General features: G+C 42.5%; 2 protein-coding genes across 7 annotated transcripts in view; both read left to right on the top strand.

Moving 5' to 3' along the window:
- ncor1 (nuclear receptor corepressor 1) overlaps positions 1 to 15,164 on the top strand; it is a 62,145-nt gene extending 46,981 nt beyond the window's left edge. For 2 of the 6 annotated variants that reach the window (XM_082549515.1, XM_082549511.1), the window contains exons 23-46: positions 482 to 643; positions 2,605 to 2,768; positions 3,080 to 3,194; positions 3,525 to 3,610; positions 3,711 to 3,882; positions 3,970 to 4,095; positions 4,192 to 4,275; positions 4,357 to 4,604; positions 4,750 to 5,059; positions 5,418 to 5,642; positions 5,869 to 6,045; positions 6,457 to 6,606; positions 7,201 to 7,371; positions 7,515 to 7,650; positions 7,900 to 8,366; positions 9,068 to 9,184; positions 9,701 to 9,849; positions 9,976 to 10,193; positions 10,277 to 10,420; positions 10,547 to 10,692; positions 10,825 to 10,878; positions 10,971 to 11,150; positions 11,245 to 11,415; positions 12,681 to 15,164. In XM_082549515.1, coding sequence (XP_082405641.1) covers positions 482 to 643; positions 2,605 to 2,768; positions 3,080 to 3,194; positions 3,525 to 3,610; positions 3,711 to 3,882; positions 3,970 to 4,095; positions 4,192 to 4,275; positions 4,357 to 4,604; positions 4,750 to 5,059; positions 5,418 to 5,642; positions 5,869 to 6,045; positions 6,457 to 6,606; positions 7,201 to 7,371; positions 7,515 to 7,650; positions 7,900 to 8,366; positions 9,068 to 9,184; positions 9,701 to 9,849; positions 9,976 to 10,193; positions 10,277 to 10,420; positions 10,547 to 10,692; positions 10,825 to 10,878; positions 10,971 to 11,150; positions 11,245 to 11,415; positions 12,681 to 12,877 — 4,169 coding nt within the window. In that variant the 3' untranslated portion in view covers positions 12,878 to 15,164. Of the gene's footprint in view, positions 1 to 481; positions 644 to 2,604; positions 2,769 to 3,079; positions 3,195 to 3,524; positions 3,611 to 3,710; positions 3,883 to 3,966; positions 4,096 to 4,191; positions 4,276 to 4,356; positions 4,605 to 4,749; positions 5,060 to 5,417; positions 5,643 to 5,868; positions 6,046 to 6,456; positions 6,607 to 7,200; positions 7,372 to 7,514; positions 7,651 to 7,899; positions 8,367 to 9,067; positions 9,185 to 9,700; positions 9,850 to 9,975; positions 10,194 to 10,276; positions 10,421 to 10,546; positions 10,693 to 10,824; positions 10,879 to 10,970; positions 11,151 to 11,244; positions 11,416 to 12,680 lie in introns of all 6 variants that reach the window. The other 4 variants (XM_082549512.1, XM_082549510.1, XM_082549514.1 and 1 more) reach the window with 3 other exon arrangements.
- A 1,178-nt stretch (positions 15,165 to 16,342) lies between these two features.
- zswim7 (zinc finger, SWIM-type containing 7) overlaps positions 16,343 to 19,055 on the top strand; it is a 35,103-nt gene continuing 32,390 nt past the window's right edge. The window contains exon 1 of the mRNA XM_082549520.1: positions 16,343 to 16,478. Coding sequence (XP_082405646.1) covers positions 16,403 to 16,478 — 76 coding nt within the window. The 5' untranslated portion in view covers positions 16,343 to 16,402. The remainder of the gene's footprint in view (positions 16,479 to 19,055) is intronic.

Raw genomic sequence — 19,055 nt, 5'->3', positions numbered from 1 at the left:
GTGCTCTGGACTGTCGTAATGTTCTTCAGCCTGAGCCAAGATTTAAAAAAAAAAAATAAAAAACCCTTCTGCGTTTAGTACTATATGAACAGAAGTCTTGATTTACACTTCTCTTGAAATACCTTATGAAGAGGGGGATTTGGGGTTTGTGTTTTTTGATGCCATGTGACTAGAGGCTGTCAGAGGTCACTTCTGCCTGACCGTCGATTTAGTTCACCCATGCACCTTCTGAATGGAGAGCAGTGAAGCCAATGGGCAGACTGTATTACAGCTTGATTTTGCAAAGCTTTTAGCACCTTTTAGCGTGAGTGCCATGAAGAGGAGAGCAGCTGTCAGTAAACGACTGAGCTTTGAAACCACAGTATTTATTACACATAGTAGGTTTTAGCGGGTACGTGTCCAGGTGGCGGTGTGGCTGTCAAAAATGTGCATCCATTCTGGGTGGTTATCTTCCCTTTGTCCTTATGCCTGTACGCTGCAGGTAAACCCTTACCGTACATGCCTTATGACATGATGCTGGCTGTGGACCAGGAGACCCACTCCGGTCAGCCAGGCTCTCCTTACAGACTCTCCCCCAGGGAGTTAAGAAAGGCCTCACCTGACCCCAACGCCCCCAATGTCTCCTGCTACAGTGTGCCACCAGGTAAAAGCACACATTTTCACCTCCTCCTCCCAACCCTTTTTGCCTCCTCCCATGACCCTGCTGATACAGGCAGGCCTTGTTTGACACCCCTTTTCTATTTGTGTTATAGATTTTTTTGACTCCACTGGTAGTGGAATATGACATTGTCTTCAAAAATGTGCATACATACTAACTGAAATAGTTAAAAGAATGAGGTCAGTATATGAGGCAACAGGTTAATGTCAGAGGACCCCCCCCCCCCCAAGACCCTGCATGAGGTAAATGAGTATTCTGAATTGTGAATCATTTTGTGTACTCTATACTAGAGTCCAAGAGTAAAAACGTGGAGCTAGCAGTGAGCATGGTAGGTCCACTTTAAATTTGGAGTGGAGATGAGGACTGCTGTGGAGCTCTTATTCCTGTCATGGGATGTGACCGTGTTAGCACTTGTGTATTACTCAAGATGTATCTTCCCAAGTCCAAAGGTATATGTGTACACATTAGCATTTAGCAATGTACAGGAAGTGTGCAATCAGTGTTAAGGTGAAATGAAGAAACCTCTGCCCAGATATGACCATCCATTGCTTTTGCTAATATCTATATCCTGCATATCTGAAGTTCTCTATGTCACGTTTCTTTTGGGGTTTTTTTACACTCTGTTATAAAGTCATCCTCTCTGCTTGTAACGTTTTATAACCGGTTGGATTATAATTTGCTTATTTGTGAATGGATCAGACAGAGGTAACACTTCTTTGGCTCCATTTGTTGTGTCTCAGAAAATGAGCCCACTTCCAGTGATAGTTGCCCTCTGATCTCCGTGACATTTTGTGTATTTGCTTTACATAAGTGAGCACATTAAACCATATTTATAGGTTTCTTTATAATAATTTCATAAATGATATCATTTTAACTATTGGTGATTTTCATTAATCAACGGTAAAAAAAAAAAAAAAAAAAAAAATGACCTAACCATGTCCTGTCCACTCTGATGTTCTGTTAGACTGCTGTCATCAAAGAGCATTTCTGCTGTATCGCCCTTGTAGGTGTGCTACATGTCCGGTTAGAATATGGTTGTAGTGAATTATGAATCCTGAAATTGAATATCACTGCAAACTGAAGGTCATACACCGTCTGTTTGTTGATGATGATTAACAGATTCACATTTTAATGATGTTGTGACAGCAAATCAAAGCCAGATAAGGGGATTATCCTGGATTTACTACATGCAGATTGACTGTCAGATATTTGCCAGAACTTTATAGAGCTGGGAAGAGGTGCTATGTTTTACTTCCTCATTTCCCACGTGTGGGACTAATAAAGGTCATCTTATCTTATTTTCCATCTTATAGGATGCATACAAAAACTTCTGCTGTTACTCCCCCCCCCCCTTGTTTGTAATCTGGGGCAAGGATAAAATCATGTCCATCCGAATTAAGTTGTTGTTCCTGAACTTCCTGAGCATGAATGTTAATGCCTGACACACAGTCCCTTCTCTACAACAGAGGCTTATAAATTCGTCATAGAGTGGCTTGTTTTCTTATCTGTCCCTGCATGAGCCAGCAGCAGGATGACGCCCGTGCCCGCTGGAGGAACTCTCGCTGCCATTTGCATTTTTGATAGAGTGCAGAGTGCATGCTGCTCTCCCTGCAGGGAGGTTACTCCCGGTCTGTGTGGGTGCATGTTTGAGGTGTGTTATGATTCATTTTGTCTATTCAGCTGTCCCAGGAGACAGTCAAGTAGACAGCGGGCATGGGCCAAAGATACCACAGGCTGAAGACAGGCTGTTAAATGAGGTCTTCTCTGCTTACTTCGCCACTCAGTGGAGCGTTGTCAGAACAAAGCTTAATATTTTATCATGAAGTATTTAATTTGGAATAAAGCTAAAAAAAACCCAGTATGTTGGGTGCACTGGTTTGCTTTTTTGATGTTATACCCAGCTGTTTTAATCAGTTATCTTATTTCCTTTTCTGTATTTCCACCAGTCCTTCACCCTGCAACTACCCAGCTGGTCCAGAATATACCAGATGGAGGCCGCATGACGTTCAGAACCATTCGACCTCCCAACATTCCCTCTCCTCCTCCACTCATTCCAACTACCAAGCCCACAGACAAGCCTTCCTTCATCCAAGGAGGCTCCATCTCCCAGGTGAGGCACCTGGGGTATGATGTTTGTGCTTTACCAGTAGACTAGCTGTTCTCTTACACCACTGGGGAGAAATCAGATTCTTTAATAATTTATGTGAGCTCTGATGTAAGATTAACATATGTAGGTTTTATAAATCTTTTTGTCCATGACAGGATCAACACTTTAATTTTCAAACTATTACTATATTTATCTACTACACTGTTGATGGTAGAATAGGACAGTTGATCCCATCTTAATAAAATGAACTGCTTTATTGTTTCTGTGTACCCAGTGAGCTGACTTTGAAATATGTTCTGTGATTTAATTTCCAGGGAACTCCTGGCACATACCTGCCATCCCACGCTATCTATGGGCCAGAGGGAACTAAGAGCAGTGTGGGCTCCATCTCTCTGGGTCTGCCGCGGCAGCAGGATCTTAACAAGCCTGGTAGGATAACAGGCTTCATGTGACTAAGCTGTTTATCACTTCTTCTGTTCATATAGAGCTGGCAACATTGGAAAACCAAGCATGGCATGAAAATGAATGCTTTGCTTTCAGTGTCAGAAAGCAAAACATCCAGATCAAAGGACGTTGCTCTTTAGAAATTCTGTCACAGTTGACATCTGAGGCATCGCACCTACTTTATGGCATGGTCTGTCTGTTTTACTATTGTCCCACACAGAATTCTGCAAATAGAGAACTGGAGTTCCTGTTAGTAGAAAACTTTCTCAAGCCTTATAGTCTAGTTATATTTTGTTTCTCTCTGTAACTCTTTAGGAGCTGCAGTTCCATCCATACAGGATTGTAGAGGCAACCCAGCAAAGGCTGGCGAAGGTCTGCCTTTCAGAGGCTCTATCACTCAGGTAATGAATGGATGAAATGAGGCTTTGTTTTTTTGTTTTTACACTTCATGGGGTTTTTTTTTGTATTTATAGAACATTTCTTTGCTCTCCCCTTAAACAGGGCACACCAGCTCTGGCCCAGTCGAGCATTGCTGCTGACCTTCTGAAGGGCACCATCACAAGGCTTGCCACAGAAGACCCAAGCAGCCCAGACAAAGCTAGGGGGGAGCAGCTGGCTAAAGGTCATGTCATCTATGAAGGCAAAAGTGGGCATATCGTGTCCTATGATAGTTGTAAGTGCCTTTTATTGTCGATATTGCAAATAGCAATTTTTCTTTGTTTGGCACACACGTGTTATTATATGTTTTATTGACCAGTAGCCATCAAGAACCCCAGGGAAAACACCCGCAGCCCCCGAACAAGTCATGAGCTGAAACGCACCTTCAACATGATGGAGGAACCCATGAGCCGAGGACACACGGGCAGAGACGGAGCCCCGCTGGAGGGTACTGCTTGTGTGTCACTGAATATACACACTGTCCTTGTTTGTCTTTTCTGTGTCAGGGGCTCACGGTGCCTGTTTCTGTTTTTTCCCCCCTCAGGGTTAATTAGCAGAGCTTTGCCCAGAGAAAGCATTCATGGAGAATCTAAGGAAAGACCGGTGATCACTGGATCCATAATGCAAGGTAGCTTACTGTAAAGTTGATGCATCACTCAAAGTCACATGAACGAATAAGCAAACCTGAAATAACTTCAAATCTTTCCAGGGACACCAAGAACTGCCGCAGAGACTTATGACGATACTATGAAATATGGAAAACAGTTAAAGCAGGAGAGCCCGCCTGCCCGCTCCTTCGAAGGGGGTATTGGCAAGGGCAAGCCCTACGAGGGCGTCAATACGATTAAAGAGATGGGTCGTTCTATTCATGAAATCCCACGACAAGATTCTGGACAGGATATGTGCAAGACTCCTGATTTGCCAGACAGAAGGGTTTTGGAGGGCTCCATGTCACAGGTCAGACAGAGCTGTGATTCCAGCCACTCTTAAACAATTTACTTTAATGTTTTTGAAATTTAATATATGAACTCCACAAAAATACAAAACTGATTTTTTATGATGAATTGATAACTAAACTGTTGTTTTTAAAACCCTTTACCAGATTCACAATCTGAACCAGCCCACCATCAAACACAATGTCAAGTCCCTGATCCCCAGTCCCACTAAGCTGCCACACAACATGCCCCAACTGGAGGCCATGGAACGAACCAAATACGACGAGGGTAAGGGAGTACGGCACACCTCTGTGGTCAACTCCACCACCTCTGTTCTACGCTCCACACACCAGGAGGCCAGCAAATCCCAGCTTAGCCCAGGCTTGTATGAGGACGCCAATGCTCGCAGGACCCCTGTTAGTTACAGTACCAACCCCATGTCTAGAGGATCACCTATGCTGGGACGAGCTTCAGAGGGTATATTCCATAATCATTTTATTCACAGTAGAACATCAGGTTCTCAGTTATTTATTAATAAACATTATAACTCTTACAATTATGGAGTTGGATAGAATTGAAGTAGACATTTATCTTTCCCTTACCAGATGATCTTATTTTGTCGAAAAACTATAGTAGTAATTAATACACAATGTGCACCCAGTGCTGAGGGCACTGGATAAGCTTTTCTTTTTTCTTTCTTTTTTTTCCTGAGAAAAGTAATGAAATGATATTAAGTTGTTGCTTCAACTAATTAGATAAGACGTGCGTCTCTCTCTCTCTCTCTCTCTCTCTCTCTCTCTCTCTCTCTCTCTCTCTCTCTCTCTCTCTTCTGAAGGTGGGATGGGGTCTGCAAAGTCTGCTTCACATGAAAGAAAGAGCACCATGACACCGACGCAGAGAGACAGTGTCCCAGCCAAGTCCCCAGTGAGCGGTGGTGACTCTGTACCCTCTCATAGCCCCTTCGACCCCCATCACCCCCATCACCGACCTGATGTGTACAAAAGCCATTTGCCTCCACATCTTGACCCCACCCTGGCCTTCCACAGAGTGCTGGATCCTGGTATAGCGTTTAAAGCATTTTTATTCTTTCTACCGTCACCATGTGAATAATGAAAACCTTGATTCTGAGTAAACTGATGAAAGCAACTCAGGCTTTCTATTTCATAAGCATAACATGTCCAGGATCTTTTACAGCTGCTGACGTCAGCAGTGGTGATCTGTATCAGTGAGCCTTCTGTTCATGGGCTTTTTTGTTTTGTTTTGTTTTGTTTTGTCCTCTGCTACAGCATTCATGTTCCCCAGGCAGCCATCCCCAACAGGCTACCATAACAACTACCAGCTGTACACCATAGAGAACACACGGCAGACCATCCTGAACGATTATATCACTTCCCAGCAGATGCCCAGAGGACTGTCACCGCGGGAACAGTCTGTTGCTATCCCTTATGCACCCGGATCTCGAGGTATGGCCCTCCGATAGCTGACTAACAGCTGTGGGCAGGAGGGGTAGTAGTATGCAGGCTGTGTGCTTGTGAAGTAGTGGCAACCTTTTCCAGACGCCCAGAAGCAAATGACCTAGACAAATTCTGCTGATTTGTTCTTTATATTGGGGCTGCAAATGATTCGGCTACAGCTCAATTTATACATTTTGTATAGTCATGCAAATCTCCATTTGCTGAGTGGTTGCCTCTTACAAGTTGACCACTATTCCACTCTCTTTGCAGCCCTGTTGCTTATTGATCAATTTGTATTTGGAAGCACTAACAGATGAAGGTGATGGGTTACAGCTAAGTGTAGACGGTGTTCATACATTCAGAAATTGATGGATTGGTTCTTGTTGTTCACCGTTGGCCCTTTGCTTCTGTCTGTAAAAGGGATTATTGATCTAGCCCAGATGCCTCCAACTATCCTGTTGCCTCACCCTGGGGGAACAGGTACTCCCACTTTGGAACGCATCGCCTACCTCACTGGACCTCAGCCCCCTTTCCCTCCTAGAGCTTTCAACCCAACCTCCATGTCGCAAGGTGAGGACCCCTCCCTTCCCCATCCCTACACCCCATGTGCCCTTTATCTTCCTTGCCACGATCGCCGCTTCTGTAAAAGTGCAGCTCTGTGCTGGCCTGATGTGGCAAAGGTCGGTTGTGCTTGTCTGGTTACAAAAGTTAAGTTTTACTGAAGTCATGCTGGGAGTGATTTCCCATAAAACTGCCTGACCGTTGCACAGCGCAGTTGATGTCCTTGTTTTTGTTTTTTTGTTTTCTGTTGCACAGGAAAAAACAAACAAAACATAAATAGCCTGCACTCTGTTTTTTATTTTTATCCTATCGCCTAAACCGATTGTTTTAATATGTAGATTCCAAAAATCTGGTGATGAGCTTAAAGAGTTGAGTTATGTGGTCTGTAGTTGTTCTTATTTTTCAGTCCAGGTAAGTTTAAGAGTTTAAAGCAGCTTTAAAGCAGCAGCAGCACAGTTTCCTGGTTTCATCTGAAATGGTACATCTGGCCATTTCAGAACTTGTCAGCAAAGCTAACATTTCTAAAGGAAGTCTGCTCCAGCATTTTTCTAGCAGGTGAGTCGAGTCTTTACATTTTGTCTGTGGTGTCCTTGTTCTCTTCAGGTCACCTTGCTGTTGCCAATGAGAGAGAACGGGAGAGGGAGCGTGACCGTGATCGGGAGCAGCAGGAGAAGGAAAGGGAAAAGGAAAGGGAGCAGAGGGAGAGGGAACATGAGCGTGAGCGGGAATTAAGAGAGCGAGAACGAGAGCGAGCCAATGAATACATGCGTGCAGGTGAGTCATTTTTGAGTTTAGAACTCGTACAGTTTTGGAAATCTCATTCTGATGTTTTTAGTCCCTTCAGTATAGGAACTTGTGCTCTTAGGGCTTTTATTTTGAAACACTGTTACAGTAAAATATTTATGTGTGTCCTCAAGGCGGACCAGAGCAGCCAGTCCGGCCAGGGAGTCGAGGTTATCTGCACTCCCCTTCTCCCTCACACAGACCACAGGATGTTGGAGTTCCACAGCGGCCAAGCATCTTCCAGCCAAAGAGTGTCATCACCTCTCTGATGTAAGCTTAAAGCTACTCTGGGTCTCTTTTCCTCTAGCTCGCTAAAGATTTTTTGCACATGCATATTTTTTTTATACATGATTACATTTTGGGCAACAGCATGACATGATAACTGTGTGAGCCACTTCTTTATGCTAAAAAGTCTCCTCGTTAGACTCATTTGATGCAATGGAATGGAAAAATATTTTACATGAGCACATGTTTCTGCAAATATTTTTGACGTGATCGAGTTCTTATTTTCTCTTTTAGGCCTCTTTCAACAGCTATATCTGCACCACAGAGTACCGCCCGCCACAGTACTGCAGCTGATGCTCTGGCTGCTTTGGTGGACGCCGCAGCTTCTGCTCCACAGATGGACGTGGTCAAAGTGAAGGAGAGCAAACATGAACGAGATGACGATATGTCTTCAGCTCGGCGAGCATCCAGCCTGTCTGAACAGCAACAACAGGAGACAGAAAGGCGATCTCTGCATTCACCGTATGGAGCTATGTCTCTGCCAGGGAGTAAAGCCTATCCAGCTTATTCTGAAAGCACTGGTGTTGGGGTTAAGGATAAGGGACCTCAAACAAAGTCCCGCATTGAAGAGGAGCTTCGGACTCATGGAAAGACGACTATGACAGCCGCCAATTTCATTGATGTCATTATCAAACGTCAGATAGCCTCGGACAAAGACTCGCGAGAGCGAGGCTCCCAGAGCTCGGATTCATCTAGCAGCTGTGAGTGTATTGGATTAAAAAAGAGAACTATTCAAGCTTCACATAAATGCTCTGTGATACCGTAACATCCGCAGTTGCATGAAAGGATAGGTGTACATAGAACAGTACATCTCATGTGTAGTAGAGCCTGACCAATATATTGGTAGGGCTGATATGTAGGCAAATATTGGCTATTTTCCTACATATCAGTATCTGCAGCCGATAAATTAAAATTTAAAAAGAGATAGGAGAAATGCCCTTCAACAGTGTTGGCGTTGCAAAGTTTAGGAGAAGGAACTTTCCAACTGCCCTGTTGGCAACAAGTGTTTGGAATGCTACAGACACCACAAGTAGCAGAGTCAAGCAGAGCGTAGAAGAGCAATCATTGTCACAGCATATTAGGCCCCTCCATAGTGTACTGGTTAATACATTTGCTTCGCAAGCAAAACGTTGTTGGTTCAAATCCAGCCAGACACACAGATCCCCTTTAGGTTTACCTCAGGAAGGGCATCAAACAAACTTGCAGCGCTACCGACTGTAACAACCTCTTGTGATTAGTAAGAAGCTGAAAGTAGCCTTATTGTCATATTATCTTAAGGACTCAAAAAGACACATACGTTTGTGTTAAGTTAATGTTCATTGTTTTTTTCTTTAACTCACCAAATATTGCTATCAGTTTGGCCTCAGTCAACAGTAACTCTTTGTCCATACTTGTCCCACAGTGACATCCAGTCGCTATGACAACACTGGTGGTGGAGCAATTGAGGTGATCAGTCCAGCTAGTTCCCCTGTCCAGCCTCAGCAGGACAAACCAGAAGATGTGCAACAACAGGCATCGGGTATGAACATCCTAACTTTGGGGATATTCCTTTTTTTATTTAAACCAGAGTGATTTTACTAATATTCAAATATAATTCAAGTTATATTAAAGATATTCATACAATGGATTTTTTAAATGCAGTTAAACTCTGTCACACAATCGCATACCAACTGGTGCATTGGGGAATTTACAGTATCTTATCCTAAAACTCTTCAACTCAGACCACTAATCTTCTGGTTAGAGAACGATACCCTTGATTACTTGTTGGGGGGTGGTTGAAGATTTGGCATGAAAGGCTAAAATTAGCTGTGCTGAGTAAACATGCCATACCTTGAATGGCTTCACCGACTAACCTTGTGATTTGAGACTGTCTAGTCCCCAGACTGCACTCAAAAGTTATTTTTGTCACCTGAAAGCAGATGTGGATCATTTACTTTTGGCATAGTCTTTTGGAGCCTTGCCATCTCATCACTTCTCACTTCACCATGGCTCTCTCTAAAACAACTCTGCTCTGTCCCTGGTTAACCTTTCGCAGTTGGCATGCGATCTTATGACATGAGTCGATACCGGCAATCAGGGGAGCCACCACAGTCCAGTTCCCAGCAACTTTCCTCCTCCCAGGCTGACAGCTACTCACAGGTCCCCAAAACTCATCGAGTCATGACCTTGGCAGACCACATTTCGGTAAGAAATGCTGGAGAGCACAATGGCCTGCAACATCAAAAATAATGCAGCACATAGGAATTTACCATGTGCACCAGGTAATCACAGCTAGCTAACTTGGTTTTGTGGTAACTCCCTGTAATGCAGCACATCATAACACAGGATTTTGCCAGGAATAAGGACCCTCCTCCAGTCTCCTCTTCAGCCTCTGCTGCATTCCAGAGCGTTGTGCCACCTGTGTCCTCTTCAGGTCGAGGCAAAATGCCCAGTCGCTACAGTCCTGAGAATCAGGTGCAGGCCCAACACCACCAGAGACCCTCCAGCAGAGTTTCCCCAGAGAACGCCTCCGACAAGCCCAGAGCCAGGTACTGAATGCCTGAATTAATTAGAATGAAACCAATTTATTTTCTGCCATCTGACAAAAATTTGCTCTCTTTCTCCTCTTCAGGCCTGGCAAGTCTCCAGAGCGAGGAGGCAGGCCGATGGAGAACTATGAACCCATCTCTCCACCACAGAGCTACCAAGGCATGGACAAACAGGAGTCAGGTGGACCTCCACCCCAGCGGCGAGAGGGTGACAGCTCAGAGATTAGGTACAGGAGCGGCTCAGCTTGTTTGTTTGATAATTTGATTTTATAATGATTCAAATTTGGTTTTGATGTTTTTGAAGGTTTGTGTCACTGTTTTGTCTGACTCCTTGTGTCTTTTTTTGGTTCAAGGAGTGACTCACGGTCCCCAGGGAGTGTTAGCTATCTGCCTTCCTTCTTCACCAAGCTGGAGAACACCTCACCAATGGTGAAATCGAAGAAGCAGGAGATCTTTCGTAAGTTGAACTCCACCTCTGGTGTTGGTGATTCTGATGTTGGTAAGTGGGTATTCTCTTATCCTACGTTAACCTAAATCCTTCTAGCTCTTTATGCATGTGAATTATTAAAGCGTTTTGAACTCGGTTTCTTCTAAACCAGCTTTTTTTTCACCAGTATTAATTGTCTTGCAGGAAACGCACAACCAGGAACAGAGATTTTCAACCTGCCTGCGGTTACCAGCTCCAGTAAGTAGCAGCATATTTTGTTCAGACACACTGTGTATTTATGCCGATTCTCTCTCACTGTATTGTGCGTGTGTGTGTGATATGATTTTTAGGCAGCATCAACCCCAGGAATCACTCCTTTAGTGACCCAGCCAGTAATCTGGGTCTGGAAGACATCATCCGCAAGGCCTTAATGGGCAATTTGGAGGACAGACAGGAGGACCAACAGGGTGGTGTAACATCCAACACTGGCAGTGACCCTCGGCAGGAGGCCAGTCCATCTCCCAGCATGGGTAAGCAGGAATACCCCCGCTATTGTAGTCAGCTTTGTGCCCTTTCTGAAGGACTGTGGATAATGTTGATTTACCTCTACCTCTTTGAATTCAGGTAAGCAGAAGCAGGGAAAAGCCAACAGCCGGAAATCCAAGTCTCCTAACCTGGGTCAGGTCTACGGTGGAGGGGAGCGCCCCTCATCAGTGTCCTCCGTCCACTCTGAGGGAGACTATCACAGACAAGCCCAATCCCAGTGGAGCTGGGATGACCGACCCTCTTCCACAGGTGCACTGTCCAGTCTCTACTGTCACTTTACTGTTTTCTACTCATAGATCTTAAATGATTCTATTCCAGAGTAAGCTCAACCTATTAAGCAGCAACCTTATTTTTTCTTTTCCTTCCTGATGTTTACTTCCCAGCTAGATTGTTAGTTAGCTTGTTATTGTGAGAGCCCTCAGTATCATTCAGCTGCTTCTCTAGGTGGTGGGCTGTCTTTTTTTATAGACTCCACAGTCTTGGACACCAGTTGGTGACAACCTTTTACTGCTCTCGACATCTAAGCAGAACCTGCAGCAGGTGGAGAACTAGTTCTTGTGCATGCTGAAAAAAACAGAATAATGAATTAATTGTTAATTCATTGTTAATGAGTTCTTCAACAAATTCTGAAAGTCTTCCCCTGGCTCCTCGCTTCCTGCTGCGCCCAAACCAGCTGACTGACACTCAGTTTCATTTCCTCATTCATAAAGTTGCTGTGAAAGGTGCAATTGAAAAGTTTCATTTGCAGAGATTTTTGGTAGAGTTTTTGGTAGAAACTAAAGTCATGTTTATTTGCTATTTTTTGTATGTAACACGACTGCGTTCACAGTTATTTAGTCGTCACTATTATAAAGATAAAGACCAAGATTACATCTCAGATGTAAAATCTGTAGTCTCAATTTTTCTAACTGTGTGGACAGAAATGCAGCTATAAGAGTGTCATGCAATTTTTCTGAAACATTAAATGTATTTTAAAGTGACTTTTTAAATGCAGTTGCAGACACTCTAATTGTGTTCTGACTACATTTCATGTTGAAATTTGTTCACAGACACATTACATGATGTGAAACAACATTTTGAAGTACACTGTGTGAAATCCAAACTTAAACTCACCTTAATCTGAAAATCACCTTAATCAGGTCTCCTAGAACTGGATCCATGTCATAAATTCCATAACGGATCAAAGCAGCTCAGTAGACCATGTTTGGGTTTCAGTTAACTAGCATGGCCGGATTTAAAACTGATAAATTCTTAGTGGGTTATTTTGTCCTTACATGATCTGTATTTCTTATTTAAAATGTGTCATCCTACCAAAATTACATGTAAAGTTTATGTAACTAAAGTGTTAAATGTAAAACGCCAGCTCTGGTCAGCCTTTCCTGAATCAGAAACTCGGACATCAGCTCAGGGTTTATGGTTTGACTCGGAGTTTGTTGAACCTGCTTCCTAAAATATGGCCCTGGCATCATTTCATCTACATTTTGCCCACTCGTGTTGTTTTCCTTTTTCCACAGGACCCATCCAGTTCCCATACAACCCGCTGACTATGCGCATACTGAGCAACACACCACCCACTTCCATAGCGTCACCCTCCATACAGAGCCAGCAGCAGCAGCTGCAGCAGAATCCAGCTGGAGCCCCTGGCCAGCGGCGAGAGTGGCAGTCTTTGCTGTCGGAGCAATACGAGACCCTGTCTGATAGTGATGACTGAGCCCCGCTTGCTTACAGCTTTATTAACCAGAAGAGAGGCCTGCTCTTTGGCTTGTCTGTTCACGCCCCTCTCCTGGAACTAACCTCGCTCACTGGGGAGTGCAACATGTAGATGGGGTGTTGTCCTTTTTATTTTTGGTGCTATGGCGCCCCCTGGCTGTTGGCTGAGAGTACGAGCAGCAGCCTGTGACAGGAAGGGTTCTCCTGGACGTCGCTTGCTTTTGGTCCAGAAGCACTCGTCCAGCCTGTTGTGGTGGGGGAAAAAACAAACAAAACTCAGCTTGAGGTGATGACATGAGATGCAGGAAAGATAAAGAACTTAATATGTAAAAAAAAAAAAGACAACAGAAGAAACTATTTCTGAATTTTGTTTGATTTCTGTAAAGATATACCTTGTCTTTAAGAAGATCATTGTATGTAAATAGAGTAACCTTTTGCAGTGTTTTTCTTAACTTGATTATTTCTTATTTTAATGTCGCTTTTAAATTGATCCACTTTAAATGGAAAGAGTGTGGGTGCGTTCTTTAATAACACAGTTGGTCTTGTGTAGTCCAACATCTCCCACCCCTCCAAACCCTGTCACCCAGCACACACACAAACAAATACTTTTACCATTGCAACGGTAAGAGAGAGAGAGAGACCGGACCTGTGGTTTGTACTTGACCATGAGCAGAGCACAGAGACTGTGCCACCCTGCGCACCATCCACCAAGCACCACCAGAGCCTGAACGTTGCGGACATTAGAGGAGAACAGACTAACATTTCAAACAGCATTGGTATCTGATAACTGTCTTTATCACACAGCGGAGATGATGCATGGATTGTAAGCGTTGGATGGTAGTGATAACCGCTCACCCTAGACAGAGAAATGTCTTCAAAACAAGTTGAGAACACTGGTGTCATAGCAGAGAGACGAAAAGTCTGATATAAGCTTAATTTCGCCAGAAATTATATCATTATGACTACTCCTGGACCCCGACTGAATAATGAAAGTGAGCCAATATGTTTTTTTTTGTTTTTTCCTTCTTCTTCTCCAAAAGAGCTATGTGATGTGTCACATGTAGCTGTCTCTTTGCGGTTTCCAAACTGTCCAGAATGATTTGTTCTGCAATGTCGTCATGGTTTAAAAAGAAAAAAAATGTCAGGAAGTTGTGTTTTTTTTAATGCTTTTGCCATGCCTTGTGACTTGAGAAAGAAGGCAGCTTTAACTAATTTTCTCAGAGATATATGTTTGTGTTTAATGTTTGTATTTGTTTCTGTAATCCCTCTTTTTTTTAATTATACTGTCCTGACAAAAATCTGAACTCTGTAAATTGTCTTTCTATTACACACAAAGACAAAACTAACCAAACTTAAAAAATGGTCTGCACCATTGTTGCACTTTTTCCTTTTCTTTTTCTTTCTTTTTTTTTTTTTGCTTTGTAGCATTTGACAACAAAAAGCATACTACCTGCTGTGTAACTTATTCATCCTCCAGCCTTGGAGTATACTAAAATGTGCTTTAACTTTTCCTACTACTCACAGAAATTTGCCCCGATTTTTTTTCTTCCTTGTAGCTGGTACAGGAATCTTTTTGTTTAGTGTCACACTTGCATCACAATTGCAGTTTGAACTGTATGGTACCATTACATGTTTAGGCATTTGATGTCATGAAGATTCAAATCCATGACCACTTAATCTCTGCTTTCATTGTGTCACACAACAGGCATAAAGCTTTGAATATGAATTATACTAGGTCAACTATAATACACGACAGTAAACTTTGTTTTAGATATGTGGAAAAAAAATATTTTGGCTTTTTCAGCTTTCACTCTGCTCAGTTAACAAACCGATTCTGCTCTAAACTTGATATTTCCTTTGTTGTTGCTTTTTCTTTCATTTTTTTGATTTAAAATTGTCGTAGCACATGTTCAGATTTTTATTTTCTGTCATTTTTTCTTCTTCAACATCTTTGCTAATTCATCCCGTTTAGATGGGGTGTTATTTGTTTACAAATGCAATGACAAAAAGAAAAAAAAGTTTACAAACTTGAATCTTAAAGAAATCCGACATGAAGCCGAAAAAATATTGGAGCATCTTTTCAGCTCTCTATCAAACACACAGTGGTGTTTTTGGGTTTTTTTGCTCTTTGTTTGTTTTTTTGTTTTTTTTTTGGAATTGAGACTTGAAAACCCGTGTAACCTATGATGTTGAAATGCAATGTTTGTATCGCACAATGTCTCTCAGTAGGCTATTACAAGAGTTCAGACCAATCAAATAAAGTGGATCAGTTCACCACTGAAAAATGTGCCGATCCTTGAGACGTGTGCAGTTTTTTGTTTGTTTGGTTTTTTTCCCTTCTCTCTGGTTGTGCACTGGCAGTTACACGCACTCTTTGACGCATATTGCAATGATTTATTTGTCAGGTAATCCAGTATGAAATGGAAATTAATGCCAGTGATCCCTTGTAGGTAAAAGTTGGGCAAATGCAACAAATATATCAGCTATTAAGGATTCCCAGACTTAAATTGAAGGTGAGAAGGCAAAAATGTTAATTGAATTCCTACAAATTGAAAAATGAAATGTGTAATTAAAGCCGACACCAACACACCTGAGACTTTGGTAGTGCAGTTAAAAAAATGTTGTTCAATTACTGCTGCCTAATAATTCTGCAGCATTCTCTTATCAGCTCTTGTCAGTTTGACCTTTTAATCTACACATCTTAACATGGACTGTAGAAAAAGTTATGTATTGGCTGACTGCTTCTGTGTATTATTGCACTCAGTAAAGTTGATGGCCTTAAAGGAGGTCCCTGTGGTGACAGTTATAGACCCCGTGTGTTTTAAACCTTTAGCTGAGATGCCACAGTGGAAGTGTATAACAGGTCATTCTTGCAGTAGGGCTTCTTTTTATTCATGTGTGATTCACACACTGATTATTTGACCTGTCTTACCAGAAAAAGTGTAGGTTGTCTAATGAGATTTGTTTACAGATTTTTTGCAACCCATTGTGACAGAGCACGTTAAACACTACGGTAGGCACAATAAATCTGTGTGTGTGTGTTTCACTGTGTCTGGTGTGAAATGGGTCTGTTTGACTACTTACTGCTTATACCAGAGCTAAATGTCCAATCGAAAAAAGCTTTGCCGATCTTATATCGTCTGCCAATAGCACACTGTTTTCTTATTGAATATCTAAATGACTTGAGCGTTTTAACCCATACGAAGAAAGGAAGTGGAAAGGGGTTTCAAGTTTCATGTACGCGGACGCGTTGAACTTATTTTCCTTTAATAGGCCGAGTTTAAAAAAATCTATTTAAAAAGAAAGAAAGAAAATGCCTGTGTGACATCGCAGATATTCATATAACGAACTCAAAAGCAGCCTTTTCTTCCAAATAATCTCCTCGAAACAGAAAAATGTGATCTACGTAGGAGTTTATTTTGGAGGAAAGCAAAACCACAGCAGGGTAACACGGGAAGTTGTAATATTTTCGTGGAACCTTATTGGCTGGAGCAGTCAAAGACATCCTGTAATAAGTGGTGCGAAAATGCGCTCGTTTTTACCTGCAGTGGCCGAACAACTTTTCCAAGACATACAGAAAACATACCAGGAGGCTTCTCAAAGTAAGATGAATATGACGAAGACAAAAGTCTGGACATGTTTCGGTTTAATTTAAACGTAGATTTAGCATTGCTAGCTAACTGTTGGTTAAAGCAGAATGTGACACGACTTTCATTCAAGGCGCACTCCACATATAATTTCCTCCTTTTCTGTGAGGACTAGTTAACTTCCAGTAACTGAAACGCAGCTGGCAGCGAGCTTTACTTTACCGTGCTTCACAGCAATGTCAATGTAGTAGTTGTGAAACCTCATAATTATGGCCCTGCTACTTAAAGTGATGCACTTTTACATTTTGGCAGTAGGAGGCGCTGTTATCACACACATAACTTTAGCCCCAAGCTTCCCTCCATAGATAAATTGCTACAGGTTTAAATTTACATGAAGCTTTTTGACATACCATAGTTTGATAAAGGCAGCTGCGTTGCAATACACACTTTATTCCTACCACAAAATGGACCATCAGCCAAAAACCCCAAGCATCTATGGAATTATGGTCTGTTTGTCTGCGTATTTGACAGAAATCTGTCTTTCTTACCATTTCTAACTAAACAAAACAGGTATATTAGACTGTGAGAAATTTACGTAATATTGGTTTTTGTTAGCCCACGATGCTATATAGAAATTATAATATATACAGCATATATATGTTATCATATATGCTGTAAATGAACAATATGTGAACCGTATCAACGTTTTGTGTATATTGTTCACATGGTCTAAGGAGCTTGGAAAGAAACGTGTCTAGACGTCTTTAATTTTCTTGAAGACGGTTCACCTCTCATCAGAGAAGCTTCTTCAGTTCTAGGGTCAAATGGTGGAGTACTAGATTTAAGCCATGTAGGAGTATCCCCCCACGAGGGACAATGGACCCCCTAATGATCCTCTACCTAATCACATGAGCCATGGTGTGAAAATGGGTGTAGGTCACAATCAGCCAAGGTTTCGGGTGAGCTCATTGTGAAACCTGGCCCCACCCTATCATGTGATTTCCTGAGGTCAGATGGCCCAGGATGTGAGTGGGCATTAAGGCGTCTGGGAAGGTATCTCAAAACTGGATTATAGATGACAGACAGTTGGTGTCGTAAACCACCACCTCTGTTCAAAGATGGTCGCTCACGGTGGAAATAAATGGCTTCTTTTACTCCTCTTTCACAACATCTGTTTTCTCTGTCCAAAATGTGAACATTTGCATCCTCGATGTCCTTTAGATGCAGATGGACCGCCAAGTCTTGTCCCGTGGAGGTGGCTCTTCTGTGCCATGCGTTTATGAAGTGGCTGTTTGGTCTCTCCAATGCCGCGGTCTGGACATTCCTCGCTGCACTGTACAGCATACACTACATTATTAAGTTTGTGTTTAGGATTTTTGTCTTTGGGATGAACCAGTTTCTGTCTAAGTGTGTTGCTGGGTCTGAAGTAAACTGAGATGTCGGGCTTGGAGAAGACTCTCCTGAGTTTTTCCCGATACACCAGCTTCATAGGGGATGACAATGTTATTGCGTTTGTCTTTCTTATCCTCCCTAGCTGGTGTCTGATCTTCTTTCCTGTGCATCTTTGCTGACTTGATGAAAGCCCAATTAGGATAACCGCATGTTTTGAGAGCTTCCTTTACATGTGTGTGTTCCTTCTTTATCCCTCCAGGCTTAGAGGGAACATTATCTGCCCGATAATGTAGGGTCCTGATTACTCCAAGTTTGTGTTCCAGAGGGTGGTGGGAGTCAAAGAGGAGGTACTGGTCCGTGTGTGTGTGGGCTTCTGGTAAACTTCAGTGTTGAGGTTTCCATTCTCTTCAATGCGCATGGCACAGTCCAGGAAAGGCAAACGGTTATCCTTTGTGTCTTCCCTGGTAAACTTGGTATTTTTATCCACAGCGTTAATGTGAGCAGTGAAGGATTCCACTTCTTGATTTTGACCCAGGTGTCGTCTGCATATCTGTACCAGTGGCTGGGTACTCTTCCTTTGAAAGAGCCAAGAGCCTTCCTTTCCACTTCCTCCATGTAAAGGTTGGCTACAATAGGTGACACCAGGGAGCCCATGGCACAGCCATGTTTTTGTCTGTTGAAACCCTTGTTATATTTGAAATATGTGGTGGCCTCCATAAACTATATTACATTATTTAGTAACTATGGGTTGTACTTTAGCCAAATAAATGGCCAAACTGAACCATGAACTCCTATTTTAAGCATTGGTGTGTTTATTTTTTATTAAAGGCATGCCCATGCAAGTTAGAAGGTTGACACAAAGCCCATCTGAGGCAGTGCCTTGCCCAAGGCCATCTCAACAGTTGTTTCATTTTACCTGCATTAAGGTTCATTACATTTGAACAGATAGCCACATGGGCAACAGCTTGCCTCCATGCTCATCTTTCTATTCCAGGAGAAAACATAGCCAGAAAACATAACACAGATAATGCTCTAAGTGCAAAAAATTACAACCCTTGATTTGATAGCTTGGAAAACCATCTATAGCAGGAATGACTTGAAGTAATAATTTTCTCTATGACACTATTAGTCTCTCACATTGATGTGGAGGAATATTTTTGTACTTTTTGTCACAACAGTGCTTCACTTTATTGTGGTTTG

Source organism: Aulonocara stuartgranti (assembly GCF_965226115.1).
Source record: "Aulonocara stuartgranti genome assembly, chromosome: 10".
In the NCBI taxonomy this organism is placed as follows: domain Eukaryota; kingdom Metazoa; phylum Chordata; class Actinopteri; order Cichliformes; family Cichlidae; genus Aulonocara; species Aulonocara stuartgranti.
This window is presented reverse-complemented; position numbering and strand designations above follow the sequence as displayed.